Genomic DNA, 18,116 nt, shown 5'->3' with positions numbered 1-18,116 from the left:
GGGAGTCCTAAAATTTTTTTTATAAAAATCAATGACATTACTACTGTGACAATGTATTTAGTCTTAACCAAGAGACACATACGTAGAATGTGCAGAAGGAATCCATCCTGGAGGAGAAGTCCCACCTACGGAAACCCAAGGAGACTCACATGGCTTACGTCCAATTTCATTCCAGCCTTGGTTCCAGGAGTGATGACTCCAGAGGAGGATACTTGCAGTTGTAACCCGATTCCAGTGGGGAGCTCAAAGACATTGTCCATGAAGATGTAGTGAAGGAACCAGTCATCTTTTGATCCTTTCATTACAGCCTCTGCAATCTGTGGGCCCCGCAGGGGAAGGAAACCAAGAGTAAATCTCATCGAAGTGGGGTTTGCTAACTGTCATCTTCCATACATTGAGTAATGATTGACTTTTATCTGGAAAGGAAGGGGCTAGCATAGTTTGATTAGCTGCTCAGTTTCATAAATACTAGTGATGACTGGTTTCAACAAGTCAAAGTACAAATCATTACATGACTAACATGCCATTTTCAACTAGTGATTCAGAATGTGCCTAAGAATATCATAGAACTTTATGAATGTTAAGCATCACGGATGACATGGCTTAATTCTGGTGTTTTTGACTCTTCATGTAAATGAGAGTTTACGTGAAGCATGTTACATTTTGGTGCAGTCAATTTTTTTAAACCAAGGGGCTAATGAGATGATATGTACTTTCAAAAATAACATTTTTATCAAATATCTGAAGTCTACTTTCTTATAATTAACATGTTTATTTATCAAATTAGAGAAATTTTTGTATATATTCTCCATTAATAAATTATCAATAAAAGTATAGCCAATGTTATATATTTACATAAATTTACATACATACATAAAATTTATATATTCTGTCATAACTGGTATATCATTTATATATTAAAAGGAACCTTCAGCAAAAGGAAAGGAAGGACACATGTGACATTGCTTTCTAGGTGATCTAACTGATGCTCTTACAAGAGAGTGCTAACTTATGAATACCTTAATTTTTTTTTAAAGATTTTATTATTATTGGAAAGCCGGATATACAGAGAAGAGGAGAGACAGAGAGGAAGATCTTCCATCCGATGATTCACTCCCCAAGTGAGCCGCAACGGGCCGGTGTGCGCCAATCCGATGCCGGGACCAAGAACCTCTTCTGGGTCTCCCACGCGGGTGCAGGGTCCCAAAGCTTTGGGACGTCCTCTCCTGCTTTCCCAGGCCACAGGCAGGGAGCTGGATGGGAAGTGGAGCTGCCGGGATTAGAACCGGCGCCCATATGGGATCCCGGGGCTTTCAAGGCGAGGACTTTTAGCCGCTAGGCCACGCCGCCGGGCCCGAATACCTTAATTTTTTAAAGCTGCCAAAACCCAAGGGCCAGTAATCATCATCCTTGAAAGTTGAGTCAAGCCTGCCTCTTTGAAGCAGGAACTGTGATTTTCTCTGGTTTGTGGGGTGTGGGAGACAGGAAGAACTCCACCCATTCTCGTGAGCTCTCATGGGAGCAGTCCACTTACCATTTTGGGGATCCCCTGCAGAGTGCGAGCACCATTCAGCAGCAGATTTCGTAGGAGCTGGAGGTCTTGGAATTTGACAAAGCCAAGCTCCTCTCCCAGGATACGCAGGTAAGCTCTGGCTTCGGGGACCTCTTTGGAGTTTAAGTCTCTGAGCAACTTGTGAAAACTTTGCATCATTCCATTTACCATGTCCTGGGTTTTAAGAACAAAATGTCCAGTGAGCTGTCAGCACTGTCCTACACTTTCATACTTCTGAGGCGGGGCCTGTGCTTGGACACACTCCAGATAGGGACTCAGGAAAGACACAGAAATCAGGACCCCATCATCCCTTGGAAGACATTCCTCCAAACAGACTTGAAAAAGACCTGGGATCTTATCAGGGACAGTAATGGTTTCGAAGTTGTCCTTAACTTGAAAAAATGTAGCCTAAGTTAGGAGAATCTCTGTTCTCCAGGATTCCAAAATCCCTGGGGTTTCTCAGTGTTGAAACGGCCCTGAACCTATCGCTTCCCTGTTCAGCCCTTCTCCTTCTACTAGAGAAAAGTGCTATGTGTTTTTGTGGCTGCTATATAAATGTGGCCCAAAGCTTAAAAACATCTGACCCTAGACAGAGACTTCCTTTGGGTGAGAACTCCCAGAGCAGTGCCCAGGTACAGAGAAAGCAGAGATGGATCAACAGACTCAAAATGGCTTCCAAGTCCACCAGCCTGCAGCAGAGGTCAGTAAATTAGAAGATGGAAGGGAGATCATCAGTGACAATTGGAGGAAGTGATCATCTTGCTTCTCAGATTCACGCAGGCACTAAAGTCACCCAGGATCTTGTTGAAATGCAGGCTGGGGATTCAGTGGACCCTGGGAGAAGCCTGAGAATCTGCATTTCTGACGAAGTCTCCTACAGTGCTACCCATCAGTCTGCATTTTGATGGACAACAAGTTAAAGATCAAGAAACTCCCAATTGCATAACCCAGGTTCTAGTCCCTAAACAAGGGGGTGTCGTTGCCAACTCCAAAGCGGAACTTTGGAACCATTAGCTGGCACACTGATACAAGAACCAAAGAAAGCGGTTGATAATAATGAAAATCTTAACTGAAAATTCAGATCTTCTTGTCCATCTCAGGTGCTGCACTTTGAAGTTTAAATGCTTATTTCCTTTATCCTTTAAAAACATTGTTTCCTTTAGTTGTTCTTAGCCCTTATGGATTAGAAGTAGTTACTTGGGGATGCAGACACAGATACATCTGATATCTAGCAACCTGTCTAGGTATGCAAGGCTTGAAGACAATCAAGTTAGAATTGAAACCCAGGCTCCAGAATTCACATGCTGCATCATTGTGCTAGAGAGCCTGTCATGAGTCCAGGACCCTGGGACACTTTCAGGAAATAATGGTCTTTACCCCCACATGACTGGTCTGTAATGTTTATTACTTCAATCACATAGAACCTGTGTGACTTCCAGGCTTAGAACAGAACGTTTTGGCATTGAGATCTATTTTCCTTGTACATGGGAAGGGGTGGGATACTTAATAAAACATACCTGCTCACGTTTATCTTCCTTGGTGTAGCCAAAGTAGTCCCTCAAGACTTTGGAAATAAAATCAGGAACTCGACCATCAACCCAATACAAAGCCTTATTGACACTGTCTGGGAAAAATCCTTGCTTTCCAAAAAGAGCTTCTAGTGTGGGCTCAAATCCTTTTCCTTCTAAGCCAATCTGATTTAAAAAAAAAGACAGGCAAGAAAATGCCATTAGGATTATTTGTTGTTATGTATTGACCTCCTAATCCCCTCTTTATATCCACTTAATTAAACTAATATTGATCAATACTCAGGGTGGGAGTTGAACTTAACATTTCACACAAGTTGTTTTATTTAAATCTTAGCATCTTAAAGGCAGAACTCATTTGCTTTTCTAGAAGAAGTGGTAACAATTTAGACAGGATAAATAATTGAACTAGGGATTCAGCATTGAGAGATTTGGTGTTTGAGCCAGATATGATTACTCAGGTTACGGATATCCATGGATTTGGGGTTGCATAGTTTTTCTGAGTCATCTGCATTTCTGTTGTCGCTAAGAATTCATGCGATGACCCCTAGTGAGTGGAGAGGAAGGTGAGCGAGGAAGGAAGGCAAAAGGTATCTAAGAAATGATGCCAACTGCCTGGTGGTTCCTGTACCTACCCTGGTGGCTCGTGGCTCCCTTGACTTTCTCCTTACAGAGCCACTCAGAATGGACGAGAGAACCCGTGACTCCTCTTCAGCTTCATACATACCTCAAAGAGGTCAGCTGGAGCAAATCCAAAGACACTGAGGGTTGTTTTGAGCATGCTTTCTTTAGGAATGTAATTATCAGAATCGAATATCAGATTTCCTTCAATTTTGGCTGAGACTGGGGCAAGTGATGGAAGAGAAACAGATTTGGAAAGTTGATAGTTCCGGGAAAATTTTCTGAAGTCCATGACACTTGGAAGCTGAGATCCTTCGAGAGCTGCTTTCACTAAATCTTTCAGACTGGATGGAAAGAAGAAACATATTTTGAGCTCCCACACCATGTGTCTTATCCACTGTCTCCTGTACTCTAAGTAAATATGGATTTCCAGGTACAGTTTACATATGTGGGTTTCATTTGCCCCAAACTTTAACCTAGGGTCTGCTGCACACTTGCCGTAGAAGTTTGTTGCACAAGAAAGTGCACTGCATGAAGGGGAGGCAATGGCTCTACCTGAATTGAGGCACTGGGGACAGGGCGCAGTGATAACGACTCTTACTTACTCTTGGATGTGTGGTTCTTCTGAGTTTAAGATGTTGGCAAGGTGGGAAGCAACGAAGTTTTTCACTTGCTCATTCTTTTCCCCAGGGAGAAGTTGGGCAATTTGGTTAATAGCTGATTGGGAAGCCTCCCTAATCAACATGAGGTAGGCAGCCAGCCGCTTGTCCGTTGGGGAAGTATCATCGAGCAAAGTCTGAAGAAGGATGCCCTGGACCTGCAGTCCAAAGAGGAGACCATTAATCTTGTCCTTTGGTTGGAACACAGAATATGTATGGCCAACGCTGGAATGGCCTGCTAGCTCTCTCTAAGGTGCAGGTGTGGCTTGTCTCTACTGAGTCTTCAGGTGTTGGTCCTGCCTGTTCCTGCCAGTTTTCTCCGCAGCAACCAGCTCAAAGTAGTCTCCCAGAAGATTCCCATAAAAAAGTGAATTAAACTGCATCAAAACACAGACTCATTATGACTTGTTTGGAGATCCACCACTAAGTGAAGATGATAAAGCTGTTTTAACATCGTTATTTTAATGTGAGGATCAAAGTGGGAAGGGATTGTGAGAAGCAGCTGCTAATAAAGAAGGTAGTCTAAAAAGCTGCGGAATCCTGGCCATGTGAGCTTCACTGCCCTTGTGTGGGACAATCAAATGTGTTGTCTCAAGGTGAGAGTGCTGGTAGTGATGAAAGGAGGATGGGAAACATGAGGGTTTGTGTTCTGCATGCTGCAGTAGCAGCAAGTTCAAATGTCCACATGTCTTGGCCATCAAGTCAATAGGCTTGTTGAATTTGCAACTAGAAAAGTTGAAATCGTGTTCTTATCACACTGTCCAAATTCTTGTTCATTTATATAAACATTCCCGTTTGGACCTCCTCTGTGGATTTTACCTCGTCTGTCATCTCCATCTTCCTCAGGGCCTGGATGGCAGCTTTCTGAATCAGCAGCGATTGCCTTGTACTCTGGATGCATTTTAGGACTGCAGATTTGACTGTTGGTGTTACCTGCTCCATGGTTTTACCCATATTTCCAATAGCCTGCATTGGAGGAAAAGAATTGGTCCAGGGTAAAGGATAAGTAAGGGATGTGCAGGAAAAGCATTTCAGAAATAATGTAGACGATTCAAAAGTCTGAAAGTACCCTCAGAATCAAGTAGGTGTGGTCTTCATCTCTGTCACACTCAGTACCAATCTGTTCCACCAGGAAATCAGCGATGTCATGCAGGTCCTGGGTCACTCTATGGGTTACGTAATAGCTACAGGATAAGAGAGGAGAATCAGAACTCACTGTTAGGTTTGTCCTCAATCCACACTTGTTCTTGCTGATTACTTATTTCAAATCACTTCAAAAAACGATCAGTTGAAAAAGGAAAAGGGTGAGCAGTGAGGCTTGACAGTGGAGGGAAGAGCGCTGCAATCATACAGAGTTATAGGGTTGTCTCTGCTTCTAGGAAGAGCAGTGCAGTATGAAGACTCACCTGTTGACCACTCGGCTCAGTGCATAAAAGGTAGCCCGGCTCTGCTGTTCCTTGGTCGTATTGAAGATCTCCTGTAGCCTGTGCTCTGAGGGATCTGGGATCAAGGCCAGTAGGTAGGTAGCGATGTCTATCAGCAGTGGGTTGCCTCCCTCACTTTTTAGCCACTGGAGAATGTGAGTGTAACACTGGGGCTGTCCGCACTGAACCAAGGCTTGCAACGTGATAGGGCTGAGAAGAGAAACAGAGAGATGCATAGAATCCATGGTGTGTTCTCCACTGGGACTGCCCATTTCCCTCATTCTCCTTCCAAATGAAGCCACCTTTTAAGCTCCAACTCAGAGCCTGAGGACCTTGAGTCTTTCCTGGGAGTCGTGCCCACTGTTGAAGTACCACTGAGAAAGGTCTGACATAGGACCCCTGAACCTGAAGCTAGAGAAGTCAGTTATGCTTTGGTTCAGGCACAGAAGGTGCCTGGAAAACATTGGCCTTCCCAGTACTTTGAGCCAATGCCTTCACATGTAGAGAAATCACATTTGATTTCGTGAGTTCTCTCTTCAGGGTCCTATAAGCTGCCAGAGGCTGCAGATTACTTATTCTCTCTGACTTTTCAGCATACACACAACAGAGCCAGAACTTTGAAGATGCCCGTCAAATGTGGGGACAATTTACCTTGTAATGTAACATCTACATGCTTGCATAGAATGCAGTGTATGTATTGCCTATGGAATTCAAAGCACTGTATCTAGCAAACATTAACTGATTGACCAATTGATTAGCTCTGTTGATATTTAAATGGTTGAAGGTTTGGCCAACTGCCACAGGCTGTACGATAGACGGAGCTGCAAAGCCTTAAAGACATACCTGGACACCTGGATCAGCTGTGGCAAGAGGGAAGCTACCGCCTCGCTGCTGAGGCCTCTCAGCTCGGTAACAAGCTTATTGAAGAGGTTTGCTCTCTGGGCATTCTGCTCAGAAATGGACAGCTTTCTTAGTTCCTGGAGAGTCTTGAGCACAGCCTCAGCCTGCTTTGGCGGTGATGTGGCTTTGGTATTTTCCAAGGCCAGACCCACCCTCTGTGTGCCTGGAAGAAGGAGAGTGTCAAAGGAATTCTCACTTCTGCAGTGAAACTGGAAATTGGGTAGGTATCAGCAACGGAGAGAAGAGAAGAGAATTATCCTGCATTCAACGCCTATTAGATTCCTGGCTTTGTGCCAGGTGACTGACCTAACTGTTTTCACTGACTCATCTTAACACACCCACCCACCGCCGAGCAATTTGGTCACTGAGACAGAGATGAGCAGCTTGCATTTCCCAAGGAGCCTCTGGGTCAAAGAGGCACAGGTGGGACTGAATCCAGGTCTGTTGGAATCTAGTTTTGGATTACCCTTTGCTGGAAATATCTGGACGGGAGATACTGAGGTGCCATAGTCACAGCTGAGGCCAGCAGCTCGTGGGGAAGGGAGACCTTTCCAGGCAGAGGGGTAAATGTGAGCTTGGAAGTGGTGTGTAACAGCCCCCAGTTTGCGCTGCCTCTATTGTCCTAGGACCTTTAGGGTCTCACTAAGCTTCTCTGTGTAATATTGCCTTCTGTAGGATGGGTACAAAAGTACGTGTCTCACACTGCAGCTTTGCTGTGGACAAGGAAATCAGTGAGGTATTATAAAAAGAAAGGGTTTTGAGGGCCCGGTGTGGTAACCTAGTGGCTAGGATCCTCGCCTTGCAGGTGCTAGGATCCCATGTGGGCACTGGTTCATATCCCAGCTGCTCCACTTCCCTTCCAATGCCCTGTTTGTGGCAGTGGAAGGCAGTGGAAGGCAGTGGATAATGTCCCAGTGCTTTGGGACCCAGCAGCCATGACTCGGAGGACCCTCCTGGCTCCTGGCTTTGGATCAGCTCCCGGCTTTGGCCATTGCGACCACTTAGGGAGTGAACCAGAGGATGGAAGATCTTTCTCTCCTTCTCTCTGTAAATCTAACTTTCCAATAAAAAGTTAAATCTTTGTTAAAAGAGTTTTGATAGGCTTCAGTACAATATACTGTTGGGTTAGGGTTAGACTGGAAATCTCTAAAGATCAAATCTGGGATCACTATCTGGCTGGACCCTGAAGACCTCTCTCACCTGCCCTCTCTCTATAGGGTGTATGAGAAACTCAGTTCACTCAAAGTGCTGTTTGACAGTTGCAAGAATCTAGGTGGCTTTGGAAATGTCTTCCTTTCCTTTATCCCACTGCCCCTTGACCTTCTGGAAGGAATGTGCTTTCTCACCAGGGGTGAGTCCATGGCCAGAATGCCAGAGTCCACTGTGCTCATTAGTCAGCAGACATTTTCTAGGACCCATAAAAGAGTGAAGCCATCACTGACACGTTTGGAGCAGACGTCCCAGCATCCAGGTGGACCAAGAGTCTTACCTTCAATAAAGATGCGGCTGTTGATCTTAGGTATGTCTTCAAGTTTCAAAGACTGTGTAATATGCACCATCATCCCATACTTATTCCTAGTTAAAAAAGGTGCACCTTGTATCATGGATGGCCTGATTTCTGGAACATTCTATTCTTTCCATATAAAATGTTTTCCTCATCTCTACTTCTACCCAAATTCTGTCTACCTTTTGAAGCATGTTTAAATTCAGTCATCCTTGATCCCCTGATGGATAACACTCACTTCCTCCTGATCATGCTGGTTGTCCTTCCATCAGGACAAGTGTACGTTATACCCTTCTCCCAGTCTGGATCTACAGCCCTTAAAATCTGAATCCAAGATAGTCTTTCCTTGTTTTTAAATTGGCTTGCATGTTTAAGGGTTTTCCTGCCTTATTGCCCGTTAGCTTGAAAATGGGTGAGAGGATGGTCTCTGCTTTGTATCTGTCCATAACTCCCTTTTAGCCATAGCCCAGTCTACAATGGGACATGAGAGAAGACTGTATGGACCCATCGCATAACAAGTCAGGGGTCCAACCACCCAACCGATGACTTACTTGTAGGAGAAAGGCAGAAACAGGTGCTGCTCCTTACAGGTGGCTTCTGACACATGCTTGCCCCTGGCATCCAGGGTGTACTGGCAGGACTGGCTGCTGCTGATCAGAGTTGACAGGGGGCGGGCCTGTGAATGAATTTAGAGACCAGAGTGTGGTGCAGGTCTTCTGGCTTGACACTATGTCTTCTGTCTTGGGCATTTGCCCTCAAGGTAGAAAGAAAGTTCACCACCAGATAAATTCAGTAAAAAGAGCCGGGCACTAGGCATTTACGTAAGACCTTGCATCCTGCACACACCCATCCTGTCATACATAGGACCTTGCACAATGCGACTGTTAGGTTTTCTTTGCCTACAAGTCTTCCACATGCACATCCTTTATATAGGTATTTTTAAGTTCATGCTTCACTTTCAGCTTTTCCCCATGAGTTATGTAAAAAATACCCTCCTCTTCTTGGTTAGGCCTAGCATTGCTAGTCTGCATAATTAGTTTACCAATGTATTGGGTACCAGAAGGACTGTCTGTTATTGGCATGTATATATCTATTATGATTCCTGCATTAACCTGGAAGCTTCCCAAGAGGCAGGTCCATGTTTCATCTCTCACTATCCTTTCCGTGGTGTGTCTTAGAGTGGGAGAGAGTGTGTAACAGGTGCTCAGAAAGGACAACTAAGCCAAAGCTGACCATGACTCCTGCTCTCAGGATTCCTATGTTTGATCCCAAGGACAATGACCAGGAATGCTGGTAAGCCCAGCCGTGATTGTGCAAATCTTTCATGTTTACTGAGACAAACTGTAACTCATGGCCGGAAGGTAGTACAAAAGGTTAGGCAGGCTCATGTGATGTGGTGCAATGGTGACCTCAGTTAATAGCAGAGAAGGTCAGTATTGGGGGGTGGGCCAGCAAGGGGGCCAAGGGGCCAAGGGGCCAGGCTTTGGTCAAGGCTGTATTTGGGATTGAAGGGCCAGAAAGCTGGAACACTGATGGTCATGGTGCTTCGTGGAATGAGAGAGAGGGAAAGGAAACACAGGTCATGGGGCTTTCTGGGTGGGCTGAGGACAACCAGTCATTGCACAGGAAGGAATGGCACATGGCTTTGTCCTCTTAGGGGTAAAGCATTCTTACTCTAAAATGACAGCAGGTGGTTTGATACCAAGACACATGGGCAGGAGGAAAGACAGGGCTCTGGGAAGGCAATCATGTGTCTGACTATAATTCTGGATGAGTTAATCATAGGTCTCACAGCCAGAGACACCTGCCCATGTTTTGTCCTCAGTAGCCTGCCCAAAGGTCTACATAAATAATAGGCATGGAGGACTCTACTAGCTGGAACATTCCAGGATCATTCTGTTGGTGTGCAACTCACCATGCCTTTGATGAGGGCCAGGGGGCTGACGCCGGAGCTCACGGGCTGGAAGCCCTCACACTGCTGAAGGTTCCTCTCTGTGGACATCTCAGTCACCACATTTCCTTTCTTTGTTTTCACGGTAACGTGAGTGGAGCAGTTTCCATACACGGTATCCTGTCGGGGTGGAAGATACAGTTGGGTGCATCTAGTGTGGACAAATAGTCTTAGGTCTTGTGGGGGTGGGTGCCCAGGGAAGGATCCTGGTGGGGCAGGGGGAAGGTGGAAAGAATAAGAATCGGGAAGGACTTTCCCCCACTCTGCAGGTGGCATTGCTGGTGCTTGGCCAGGCAGAGCTGGGAGAGAGAAAACCAGTTTAAGGATTGCCCTGAGGGGAGGTCTGTGTGGAATGCATCTCTGTGTTCTCCCAGTAGTCAATAGTGTAGAACCTGGAACAGAGGCCTCAGACAGCCTCACAGGGCTACAGGAAATGGGTGTCTCTTGATAGCCTAAAACTTGGAGCAGAGGCTAACAACATCTTCCATTGTTTTGGGTATTTAAAAATCCATACAAGCTTAGGCAGATGTTGTGGTGCAATAGGTTAAGCCACCGCTAGAGAACGCATACAAGAGTGCCTGTTGAAGCCCTGGCTCCTCTGCGTTTGTGACTCAGCTCCCTGGTAATGCACCTGAGCATCAGCAAATAATGGCCAAAGAACTCCAGTCACTGCCAGTCAAGTAGGAGGTCAGGATGGAGTTCTAGACTGCTGGTTCTAGGCTGGCCTCACCCTGACTATTGTAGGCATTCAGGGAAGGAACCCACAGGTGGACGTTTCTGTTTATGTCTCTCCCTCTGTCTGACTTTCAAATAAATACAACCCATACGGGCTTTGCTCTGTTATACTGAGGGTCCAAGAGAGGTAAGGCAGGGTGGTCAGGAGTCCTCAGTAACTGCTTTAAAGTTAGACTCAGCCTGAGGGGTCTGCTTGGAACTGTCAATCAGCAAGACCTGGGAGAGGAGGAAGGACCCTTGGGCACTGCTGTTCCCTACCACTAGAGGCAGGTGGGGCAGTAGTGGGGCCAGCCATCCTTTCGCAGCCAGGGCTGGGCTAAAGCACACAAAGGTGAGGTTCAAGGGTGCTGTCACTGGTTTTCTAAATTCTCACCTGAAACAACTCTTGCGTGTCCATGTTTGTCTCCAGGGGGGCCAGGAGGGCAGAGATGATACCCCTCTTGATGTTCAGGATGTGCTTTGGCTCATCAGCCTCTGGGTAAAGGGACACTCGCTTCCCCTCCGCAGCAGTCAGCCTGAGCTCGTGCCTGTCCCAGGGAGAGAGGGCCTGGTCACAGCAAGGGCCTGCCTTTGCCCCGTGGGAGCACAGCAGGCAGCTGAGAAGGCTCATTCCGCGCCTCTCTTCTCACGTTGATGTTTTCCCAATGAGCATGTCTGGTGTAGCTGTTAGCATGCTTTCATTTCTTCCCCTACACCTCTGCCACACACACCTGTCTCTTCCACATTCCCCATTTGGACAGCCTCATCAGTGTGTTTCTACCTTCGCTGCATTCATACAACCTCATGCAAATGTGGGCAGGTGCAGCTGCCGACACGGGAAGCTTTAATCCTTGTTGTATTTCATGTTCTTTCCCCTCTATTTCCCTTTTTCTTTCACTTTATTATACTCTACAAAGATTCAGTCATTTGGTATAGCCCTAACACATTATTTCTGTGACAGCCAAATGACACTCCATTCTTTAGCTAGATATAATTTCTTAAACATGGCCCCATTTGGTGCATACACTTTCTTTCTTTCTGTTGGTTTTGCTGCACAAACAATACTAAACTAAGCATCCTTATTTATTGATCTTCACATACAATTGCTTTGGTTTTTGTAGGCTGAGGTCTAAGAGCTAAGGGGATACATATTTTTAACTAGAACAGACAGTGCCTGAAGGCTCTCACTTCCAGTGGCAGGTGCAGGGAGATACTCCTCCTCACTGGCCTGCCAGTGACGGGCGCCATTGCCGTTCCAGACTCGTGCAACCTGATGGGTATAAGATGCTCAAGTTCCCCTTGTTACCTTAGCTCACATTTCCTACTAGTGAATTTCAGCTGCTCTTCATACGTTGGATATCCACTCTGTATTGTCTCAGGCCATTTGGAAGCTCATGTAGACTCTACTCTTAAGAGTCTCTCTTGGGGACAATTTGGCTGTACCTGCTCTAGTTAAATCAGAAGGAGGAGAAGGAACCCAGGTTCATGTGCTTCAGCCTCCCACAGCTCTGCAGGTTCAGGAAGTCCCAGGTAGGATGAGGTGGGCCTGGATACATCCTGCTGGTCCAGAGCTGGTTGTTCTCTTTGTTCAGAGAAGAGTAAGGATGGAGAGGAGGTGCAGCCTCCTCTGGCCCCCAGACTCCCTCATAAGCACCTCAGTCTCATGTAAAATAATGTGGGAGGTCACAGCATCCATGCCCATTTCTGAGTGTGAGGCTTTAGCAAATGAAAAATGCAAGGATGGAGTTATAGTGTCTTGATGTCACCAAACCACGCCTGGGACTGAGTGCATTTAACAACGGCTGTGACACAGTGTGCTTATCAGTCAGGAGAGATGCCTGCTAGACACGGCACTGGCCTCAGCCTACAGAGGCTGGATGCCAGCTCTGGGTAGAGCAGCAGCTAAGGCTTGGCTTCCCTTTGCCCCATAATGAGCAGACAGCTAAGCCACATAGTGGCCCCAGGCCAAAGTGCTGCTGGCACACACACACTGGAGACCCCTGGGCAGCAGTCTTGGTTAACTCAGTCCAGAAACAAGAACTCTGCTGTTGAAACAAACCATCTCAGCTTCACTGTCTCAAGGGTTTTAAAACATGAGATCCTTTAGAGTCACAATTGAATGACGATTAGGGGCGCCTGACCAGGGAAGGGCCCCAAACTGCCCTGTTTGTCATAGTTGTGACAGCCCTGGTTCCCTGGTTACTGGTGGATTCTGAATATAAATGCTTATGTTCACATGCATGCCGGAGATGCACACACTTCCCAGTGGACAGGCTCACACACAAAGGCAGGCACACATGTAATAACGTAGGAACACACATGCCTGAGCTGAACACACACCTGAGGAACATGGCCCTGCCCAAGCACACACTTGTACACACACACATGCATGTATGCTTGAGAGGAGCACACCCACCTCAGACATGTACACACGTGTGTACACACCTGCGTATGCACACACATGCATATCTACCTGAGATGAGCACACACATGGTACATGCATGTCTGAGATGAACACACGGAGAAACCTCAGTGGACACATACACACAGGTACACACATGCCTGGAGACACACAAATGCATGATGAGGAGAACACAGTCAAATCCAACAGAGATGCTCACATAGATACATGAACACACACCTTCATGCCTGAGAGGAGCACACGCAAGCTCCAAAGTGCCCCCCCGTACCTGCACATCCTCTACAGGCTCATGCCCAGCACAGGTGGGATGCCCAGCTGGCTCGGACACATAGGGCCATGCCTCACCTCGCCATGGCTGCAGCAAACTCCTCAGAGCTCTTCATCTTCCTCAGCAGGGCCTTGCCCTCAGGACTGAAGGCGTACACCTCTCTCAGCATGCACTGGCTCGTCCTCAGGATGAAGCTGCAGAGGTGGGGCACCTCCAGCTCGACCTGAGAATGCAGGCAGCATGCTGAGCTCCTCCCTCAAGAACGCCAGGTGCCCCACCCGGCCCAGGGCTTCCTTGGGTCAGGACACCCAGCGAAGTGCCGAGCCCTGACATTGCATGCCCGCCACCAGCCGTCTCGGGTCATCCTCGTAGCAACTAGGACCTGGTCTTGGTCTCGCCCAGGGTTAGGTGTTACTTAAGCTAGCCTCTATGCATGGTTAGAATTCTGACCTTCTGTTGGCTCTCCGTTTTCTCATTTTATAAGAGGCTCATTCTGTTAGAAGCAGCGCAGCGAAGCAGTTTAGAAGAAAAGTAACGGGAAGCATGAGCATCACCGTTGGTCTTAGTGACATCTGCTTCTTGACGTCACCAAAGCAACCCTATCCCTGCCTAGTAGTGCCTGCTCATTTATTTTCTATTTTGCCATTTTCCCTTACTCTGGGAATCTCTCATGCAGCTGGCGTGTCAGACATGCAAAAAGGAGCAGCTGCCATGACAGCTGTGTGCTGCAGCTGCGCTGTCCGGCACGGGCGCCTTCACTGCGGCTCTGGGTCCCACAAATGAGAAACTGAGTCTTCACTCTAAGTCAGTTGAAACTGCTGCATGTGACCAGTGCCTGCTGTGTTTGACAGCCCAGCGCAGGGTGCCAGGGCCCTATAGAGAGGAGGGTACCCGCTCAGAGCTGCTTCTCCCCACCTGACGGCAGCCCTGGCTCTGCGCCCTGCCTACCTATGTGGACAGCGGAATGCACTGTCTGTAACAAGTGAGGCTCTCTTTTAGAACAGATTGCTGCACGTTTCGATTTCTTGTTTCCATTTGTTCTTAGTAACAGATTCAGTTTGATTGTAACAACCATGTGCTTTCCTGAGATGCCCACTTCCTGTAGCTCACCCACCACAACCTTCTCTCCTGTGCTATCCCAAGTGCCTCACTGCTGATAATCCAGATCATGACGTTGAACTTCGCAGCGGTGCCTTACAGACCTCAGGAGGATCCCAACGCAGAGATGCCAACAAGCTGAGAGAATGCCAGGGGCTCCAGGCTCCCCCAGTTCACTTCCCCCAGGCCCCATACCTTGCAGTTGATCCTGGTGGTGCTTCTTGAATCTGCAGTCCCAGGGACCCCACTGGAACTCTCCACCTCATAGTTGTAGAGGTACTTCCGGAAGTGCTTGAATCGAGTGGCATCTTCTGCAATGAGGGGAAACACGTGAGCCACAGAGCAGAAGTCACACGGGCAAGTCTCACAGAGTCCCTACACAGAGGGGCAGCGTGAAAGGACCTTAAGTGATTCGAACTGGGCAATGCTCAAACTCGGGTTTAAGTTAGCTGGCATTGCTTGAACATTTCGTCTGAGGCACAGGGAGGGTGGTGTTAAATATCAGCTATTTGGGAGCAGAGAGTCTATAGAACAAGAGCCTTTGGAAAAATAACATTTGATGGCTTCACGCAAGGAGATGTAGTGCTTTTACAGCTCGAAAACCCCATTTTATGATTCCTTTTATAGTCCACAAAATACCTGAGGCATAGTTTATTAAGCCCTACTGGCACCTGGATAACTACAAGGACGTTCTCTCCCGTCCCGCCCTCCGCCCCCACAGTAAGGATTTTTTGTAGGATTCCACCTACTTGAGAGGACTTCTCTGAATCAATTTGAAGGAATATCTGGGTCCAGAGCCTAATTGCAGTGATACCAGATGCCCACCAGGTGGCGGTGCTGCTCCACCAGAGCTCTCCGGCGCTCTCCAGCCCACACCGGGTGGTTGGATGCTAGTGCCCAGGCCAGCTCGTTTGACCCCTAGGGGTCAGGTAAATAGAGGAGGCCGGGGTCTGGATTTCTGCACAAAGGTTAAAGTCAGCATTTCGTCACCCCCACACTCTAAATCAATGATTAGTCCCTGATAAGCAGGACAGTGATGTCCCAGAAGTGTCCAGGGACCAACAGGGTGACAGCGCCTTCCCCACCCACGCCGGGCTCGGCTTTGAGCACGGCAAGGAAGACAGGCTCGGTGGCTTGGGGGCGGCAGACGCGCGCCCACGGCCTTCCCAGGGTCCGGGCCCCTAATTGTCTCAGGGCAGAACCGTGGCCGGCGTCCTCTACGCCCGGGAGGGTCCTTACTTGAACAGCTCGGGCTGACGCTTTCCAGCACTTCTTGCTCTGTAAGAAAAGGAGAAAGAACGCTGGGCTGGCAGCACGCTTCCCAGGGGCCTGCTTCCCAGGGGGTCCGTTCCCCGCCTTGCAGGGCCACTGCCCAGGTCCTGTCTGCAGAGAGCAGCAGGCTCCAGGACACCCACTGTGGCCGGGCTCCGCTGCCCCATCCCAGCCCCGGTGCACCTGCTGCCGCCCCTGTCCCATCCGGATGCCCAGAGCCACTGCCGCGGGCTGACAGCACACCCGTCCCAGAGCCCCTCTCGCACTTACGGGCCCGGCCGATGGCAGCGGTCAGCAGCAGCAGCAGCAGCGGCAGCATGGGCCTGGGTGCACCCATGGCCGATGGTGGGCGCAGCTCCGTGCCTGCGCTGGGCCTCCTGACCGCTGCCAGGCTGGCTCCTGCTGATGGGGAAGCACTCACGCAAGCTCGGGTGGGAATGCGCGGCCGGCGCCCGCGCTGCCTTTATAGGAGGCCCTGCCTCCGGATCCTTGCAAAAGGTGCAAAGGGCGCACGGCCGGGCCTGTTTACTTTTCCACCAAGGCTAACTGGAGGCTGGACGCTGAGGAGGGGCCAGTCAGGGGGCTCCCTGCAGCCCCTGCCGCAGCCCTTCGGGGCCTTCTGGACCTTCCATTTCCTCTGGGATCTCACACCGAACTTAGGGACCAGCCCACCCCTCTTTTAGCTCTAATGAGGGCCCCATGTGGAGAGCCCTTCCCAAGGGCTGGGCCAGAACACTTTTGGCTGTGTCCGCCATGCTGCTTGGCGTGGGTTCCAGGTCCTGAGCGGTGCTTGTGGTTGGGGAAATTTGCACACTGAGGATGTTGGACAGGGGTGACCTGGAGGGCGTCTGGCGAGAGATCAGCAGGACCCTAGGATGGGCCACGCTGACTACACCTGTTCATTACTTGGGCCCAGGCGCCTGGGACCTAGGAAGGCCCACAGCGAGCCCACTCCTTGGGTACTGTCTTCTTGGGAAACCGAAGAGACTTTGCCGTAGGGCAAAGGACCTGCACGCTCCCATTACCGGAAAGCCAGAGGCAACGGGAGGCAGGCATGAGGGCTAGACACAACCCGCTTTCCTGGGCCTCCTTGCCCAAGGAAACACTGGGGAGGCCTCGCTTCCCTGCTGGATGGCAGAGGTAAGACAGGCATCAGGGGGACATTTCAGCCACCAGGGATAAAGGGTCCCCTATGGGGAAAGTCTGAGGACACCTGCTGGGACCACAATTCTCCTGGCTTTGACTTAGGGAGCAGGGATGTGTACACAGGAAACAGGCTTGCAAAGGGGGCAGAAGAGCACTGACCTTGCAGACTGAATACTGGGGGAGCCAAAGCGCCTGTTGTAGAAGCCGGTACTTGGGGCTACAACTCATCCATTTTGTTTGATTTGCAACATGCTGGTGGCGTGCAATGTTGTCTAAATTTTCTGGTGGGCTGACCGACAGTTCCAGAAGGGTCAGATTGGAAGCTGTTACTGTGTACAGGTAACCTCTGCTCCCCTGGTGGAGACTCACACACCGGGGTTTGTTCTCTTGCCCAGCCCCCTGTCTCCATGCACCAGCCCTGGGCAGCTAAACTCACCCCAGGCAGCAGTCACTGTGTGTGCACAGCGTGTCCATGCTGAAAGGTGGGCACCGCGGAGCTCTCAGCTCAAGGCTGTGCGTGCCTGTGCCAGTGAATAATGAGGAGTCAGAAGATACTGGAGACCCTGGGGCATTTTACCTGAATTATTTCTGTGGCCTGATTGTCACAGCACTGGCTGCTGTTAGTGTTTGAGGAAGTGGTCCCATTGCCATGCACAGTCCCCGTAGGCACAGTGGCAAAGGATATTTAAAAGCAAAGTCACCCAAGAGGATGGCAGGCAGGAGTTCAGGCTTTCTCTCCTGGATGCCCGAAGCAGCATTGTCCCCCAGTTGGGAGCCAGAGGCAATGCCACTTCTGCTAGTTGGGAATTAAAATGAATCCAGTAACTTGGACACAGGAGGAAAATGTGGATGTTTGGCTGCCCCTCATCTGACTGCCAGCATGTATGTATGTATGTATGTATGTATGTATTTATTTATTTATTTATTTATTTATTTATTGTGTTTTTAAAGATTTACTTATTTTTATTGGAAAGGCAGACTTATAGAGAGAAGGAGACAGAAAGATCTGTTTTGCTGGCTCACTCCCCAAGTGACTGCAACAGTTGAGGTTGAGCTGAT

The 18,116-nt window shown here is 48.7% G+C and overlaps 1 protein-coding gene across 1 annotated transcript in view; it reads right to left on the bottom strand.

Moving 5' to 3' along the window:
- The window catches only part of APOB (apolipoprotein B), a 37,607-nt gene extending 21,359 nt beyond the window's left edge, over window positions 1-16,248 (bottom strand). The window contains exons 1-16 of the mRNA XM_058667369.1: window positions 15,879-16,248; window positions 14,835-14,950; window positions 13,619-13,764; window positions 11,246-11,399; window positions 10,102-10,257; window positions 8,738-8,862; window positions 8,172-8,257; window positions 6,626-6,845; window positions 5,765-5,992; window positions 5,428-5,542; window positions 5,178-5,324; window positions 4,305-4,516; window positions 3,806-4,043; window positions 3,070-3,246; window positions 1,535-1,726; window positions 150-317 (exon numbers count right to left, since the gene is read on the bottom strand). Coding sequence (XP_058523352.1) covers window positions 150-317; window positions 1,535-1,726; window positions 3,070-3,246; window positions 3,806-4,043; window positions 4,305-4,516; window positions 5,178-5,324; window positions 5,428-5,542; window positions 5,765-5,992; window positions 6,626-6,845; window positions 8,172-8,257; window positions 8,738-8,862; window positions 10,102-10,257; window positions 11,246-11,399; window positions 13,619-13,764; window positions 14,835-14,950; window positions 15,879-16,248 — 2,850 coding nt within the window. The remainder of the gene's footprint in view (window positions 1-149; window positions 318-1,534; window positions 1,727-3,069; window positions 3,247-3,805; window positions 4,044-4,304; window positions 4,517-5,177; window positions 5,325-5,427; window positions 5,543-5,764; window positions 5,993-6,625; window positions 6,846-8,171; window positions 8,258-8,737; window positions 8,863-10,101; window positions 10,258-11,245; window positions 11,400-13,618; window positions 13,765-14,834; window positions 14,951-15,878) is intronic.
- Between the last annotated feature and the right edge of the window lie 1,868 nt (window positions 16,249-18,116).

The sequence above is a fragment of the Ochotona princeps genome, chromosome 8 (genome assembly GCF_030435755.1).
Source record: "Ochotona princeps isolate mOchPri1 chromosome 8, mOchPri1.hap1, whole genome shotgun sequence".
NCBI lineage: Eukaryota > Metazoa > Chordata > Mammalia > Lagomorpha > Ochotonidae > Ochotona > Ochotona princeps.
Note: the sequence above shows the minus strand (reverse complement) of the source record. Positions and strands in the feature narration are given on the sequence as shown.